Source organism: Sesamum indicum, linkage group LG13 (genome assembly GCF_000512975.1).
Source record: "Sesamum indicum cultivar Zhongzhi No. 13 linkage group LG13, S_indicum_v1.0, whole genome shotgun sequence".
Classification (NCBI taxonomy): Eukaryota; Viridiplantae; Streptophyta; class Magnoliopsida; order Lamiales; family Pedaliaceae; genus Sesamum; species Sesamum indicum.
Window position 1 is genome coordinate 1,074,623 of NC_026157.1, and position 4,415 is coordinate 1,079,037.

Genomic DNA, 4,415 nt, shown 5'->3' on the forward strand with positions numbered 1-4,415 from the left:
ATTACTCTATCGCCGTCAGTACCCGCCTCCTCTGTCGCGAGATTAGAGTCCTCAACAGCCATATTACTACTTGGGACTACCAGCGTGTGTGTGTCCTACTGGATTTGTGGTATTTATCACACTTTAGGTGAGTTTGTTGTAATTCACTTTGTTTTTAATTATATTTATGTATTGATCGGAACGTTGTATTGCTTAATTTCTTACAATGTTGATGTAAATTATATAATTTTTGCTTCTATAAAAAATAAATAAATTGAGGAGTACTACTAAGGTGGGGGAATAAAAGAGAACAAAGAATGAGAAATTTCATTTGCTAATCATTTATCTTACAATAATACGACAACTCTAGTAGGTCAAGTAATTCAATACATTAAGCATTATAAAAATTTAGTTAATGATCTTACAATGAGAATTTAATTAATGATCTTATATAATAAATTAGACATAAAGTATTAAATACATTGTGTTTTTTTATTAGCTCTAATTTGGTCACTAGAAAAAACTTAAGACAACCTAATACATTTGACGTTACTCAAACTTCTATAACAAATAAAAAAAACATAATACTAATTATTATTATTAATAATAATTTTTTATAACATAAAATAATATAATATAGAAATATATAGATTAATCGGTATTAATTTTTATTAAATTTCTATAATCGTCCAAATCTTTTCATGATTAACATTTATCGAACGCTAGCCTTATAGTTACTTTGGTATAAGCAATTATATGATTTGTGTTTTATTATAGGATTATTATAGTTATATATGTATCTGTAGTTATGCAACATAAAAACATTTAAATTATTCATATTTTTAAAATATATGATGCAGTAACATCAACAAAAGCTATGTACTAAGTAAAATGATATTGAAAAACATATTTGTTTTCTATTCATAGATTTTTAGTTATATGTATTCAAGGATGGTGCTTTTTGGTGCGACAAACTTGTTCAACCACAAAATTGAGTAATCTCTATCCCTGAAACTAATGAGATCGGTTAATGATTGGCACTCAATAGTGTACTATTACTATAAATTCATAGTTAATGTATGCGAAGAACTTACATTATTAAGTACATCAACATCAATAAAATATTAAGAAGGCAATGGCAATAAACTTCATTACAATTATGTTCTTTTTGCCTTTGTTGGCAATCAATGTTAATGCCCAGGGCCCCGTGACATATGATATCACAAAGTATGGTGCGAAATCTGGTGGAGATATCAGTCAGGTTTAATCCGTATTAACTACCGTATTTATGTTCAACAGTTAATTTTTTCTTCATACAAAAATATAATTCTTGAAAAATAACACGCATTTGCATGTTAGGCTCTAATGGATGCTTGGAAGGAGGCATGCAATTCAACTTCCCCAAGTACCATAGTGATACCAGGAGGAACTTGGTCACTTAGTCAGGTAAAATTATTAGGCCCCAATAAGGCCCCTATCGAGCTTCAAGTCCAAGGAACCTTGCAAGCCAATCCAGGTCAATTGCCTAATAAAGAAGGGGAATGGATTACTATCAATTATGTCAATTATTTCACCCTTTCTGGTGGTGGAGTTTTTGATGGTCGAGGACAGGAAGCCTGGAAGCAAAACGATTGCCACAAAAATAAAAATTGCGCCAAGCTTCCTATGGTAAGACCTACCTCCTTATATATCCTCAATTATTTCAAGTAGAATAGGTATACAAATTAACAACCCATAATCACATGCATTTGTGCAGAATCTTAGCTTCAATTTCGTGAACAACTCCATAATTCGTGATGTGACCACGAAAGATAGCAAGAATTTCCACGTGAATTGTATATCGAGCCATAATGTCACGTTCCTCCGATTCACAGTTTCAGCCCCTGGAGATAGCCCAAACACTGATGGTATCCATCTGGGTCGTGACACGATGATCAATATCAAAGATTCCATCATAAAAACAGGAGATGATTGTGTCTCAATTGGAGACGAGAGCAAAGAAATTCACATCCAGAATGTAACTTGTGGTCCAGGACACGGTATTAGCGTTGGAAGCCTTGGTGGGTATGCAGAAGAAAAGGATGTGCAAGGGATATATGTGACAAATTGCACCTTTATTGGCACAACAAATGGCGTCAGGGTGAAGACATGGCCCTCTGCCCCAGCAACGTTGACTGTCAGTGATTTGCATTTTGAAGATTTAATCATGGATAATGTTAGCAGTCCCATTATCATTGATCAAGAATATTGTCCACACAATCTTTGCAAAAAAGATGTAAGTTTCTCAATTTGTGATCCAAATTTTCTAACCCTTCATTTTAAAATAATTTAGACTCTTAGTATACTGATTATATTTTATTTGTTGATTATTTTACAGAGACCATCATCTATCAAGATCACTAACGTCAGAGAACGGAACGTACGGGGCACGACAAATACTGCAGAGGCGGTGACGTTTATTTGCAGTGGTCTTAAGCCATGCGAGAGAGGTGGGGTGGGTGACATTGATCTTACATATAATGGAAATCAAGGTCCTATCACCACCAAATGTGCCAATGTCAAACCCAAATTTGTCGGCAAGCAGAATCCACCAGTGTGTGCCACTACTGCCCAGTCTGCTTAATCAGTTTCTTTCACATCAATATACTTTACTTTTTAGTTGAGAATAAAATTTTTGTTTCAATTAGCCTCTTGAAGACTAACTACAATTTATTGGGAGTTTAGCTCATAAGTGACCCACCCCACTTTTATTTTCCCCTGACATGATGAACAATGTAAAAATAAAATTGGAGCACTTCCTAAACCTGTGAGTTCTTTTAGATGACAACTTTGCTATTAAGTAAATTATTGATGTACGTTAAGTATTCGTGTGACTAATTGTAAATCATATTTAAAATTTTTCAACTATCTAAATTTTCAAGTGGATGGATCAGTATACTATTAGGCACCTGCTTAAAACGTGTAATTATCGTCATCAAATTGTGATAGTTAGTGAAACAATTCATTAACATTGTGTCTCTAATTACAATATCAATAAAGCAGTAATCCATAATTTACAGTTAAGAAAGTATGTAGCCACTAAATTTTTCACAATACTGGTATAGTAACATCCACTAGTAACTTGTCAAGTTAAATACCTGTTGTAATCATGACATTACTCCTCGCAGCCATTGTATTCGTTGTTGATAGTCCGTATGTGGTCAGCAGAATCGCACCTTCCTCTTGACAAGTGAACACATCGTTCAAAAATGGACACAGAAAAAATAAATGACCATGGCATTCTTGCTCATCGAGATCCTGAAGGATAGAAGCTCTATTACCTTTTTGCCACCATGGTCTATCAATGGGATAGGCTCTCTAATATAGCCAACTAAAGGATGAATAAATTCTTGGGAAACTTAAAGGTACCGCTCCTTAAATGTAACCAATTTACCCACGGTCTTGTTGGTTGTAACAACTGCAGGGTATTCGTCGAGGCGAACTCCAGCAGATATCAACTGCAAAGACATTCACATCAGCAATTTTGTATGGCATCCCCCTTACTAGATATGTTCTAAACTTGAGCAGCTTCTTCCAACACCATGATCCAGTGCTGCTATTAACAGTCCAGATGGACTGACTCCTCATTCTATAGTGGAGGATCCAAGTTACCCCGAATGAATCCCTCTTGATTCGTCACCACTTGCCATAGATGATTGATCATCAAAACCATATTCATGTGATGAATGTTGCTAATACCCATCCATCCCTCATCTTTGGGTGCGCCCCCCCTGGTGTTTTGCCACCCTAGCATAACCCGTGTCACGGCTTCTTTGCCAAAATAATTTCAAAGCTTTCTTTCCACAGCCCTGATTAATCCGTGCGAAAAAAAAAAAAGCGCACTCTCCCAGTACACACTGATGAAGTTAGTCACTGATCGGATATGTTGAGTCAGAGCTGCAAACGCTAGGCCATGCTTCCCCAACTAGCTATCCCCCATATCAAACTTAAGCAAGAGCAGTTGATATGTAGTGAGCTTCAACCTTGACGTAATGAGGGGCACCCCCTTTGAGTCATTGCATCTTGGCCTGTTGTTGTAACATCGCATGCTCTAGCTTAACGACCTAGGTGTGAATCATCCTACAATAACGTTCCAGCTTTGATATAATTGGATGTAGCAGCTCCTGCACCTAAGTAAGGAACTCACTAACCAAGTGAACATTAGTATTGAGGTCCCTGTTCTGTTGGTGTTGCTTTGGAAATATTGCTTTCAATAACTTCAGTTTTTCTAGTAAACGAGTACAAAGATGTGCCATGAATGTGGTGCCTCCAGACCCCTGACACTGAAGAAAGGAACCCTGGGAAATTATCTAGATAATTATCAAATTTAACAATCACGGCTTCTGCCCTACCCTCCACTTGTAAAACCAATGGTAAGTGATAATAGGTACGTGGGG

The 4,415-nt window shown here is 36.1% G+C and overlaps 1 protein-coding gene and 1 pseudogene across 1 annotated transcript; both read left to right on the top strand.

The window, feature by feature from the left end:
* On the top strand, nt 1,058-2,612 carry LOC105176040 (polygalacturonase-like). Its single transcript, XM_011098717.2, has 4 exons — nt 1,058-1,240; nt 1,339-1,647; nt 1,736-2,254; nt 2,357-2,612. Exons 1-4 carry the CDS (start codon nt 1,115-1,117, stop codon nt 2,600-2,602), a joined length of 1,200 nt encoding a protein of 399 aa, XP_011097019.1. The 5' UTR covers nt 1,058-1,114; the 3' UTR covers nt 2,603-2,612.
* LOC105176079 overlaps nt 3,253-4,415 on the top strand; it is a 35,345-nt pseudogene continuing 34,182 nt past the window's right edge.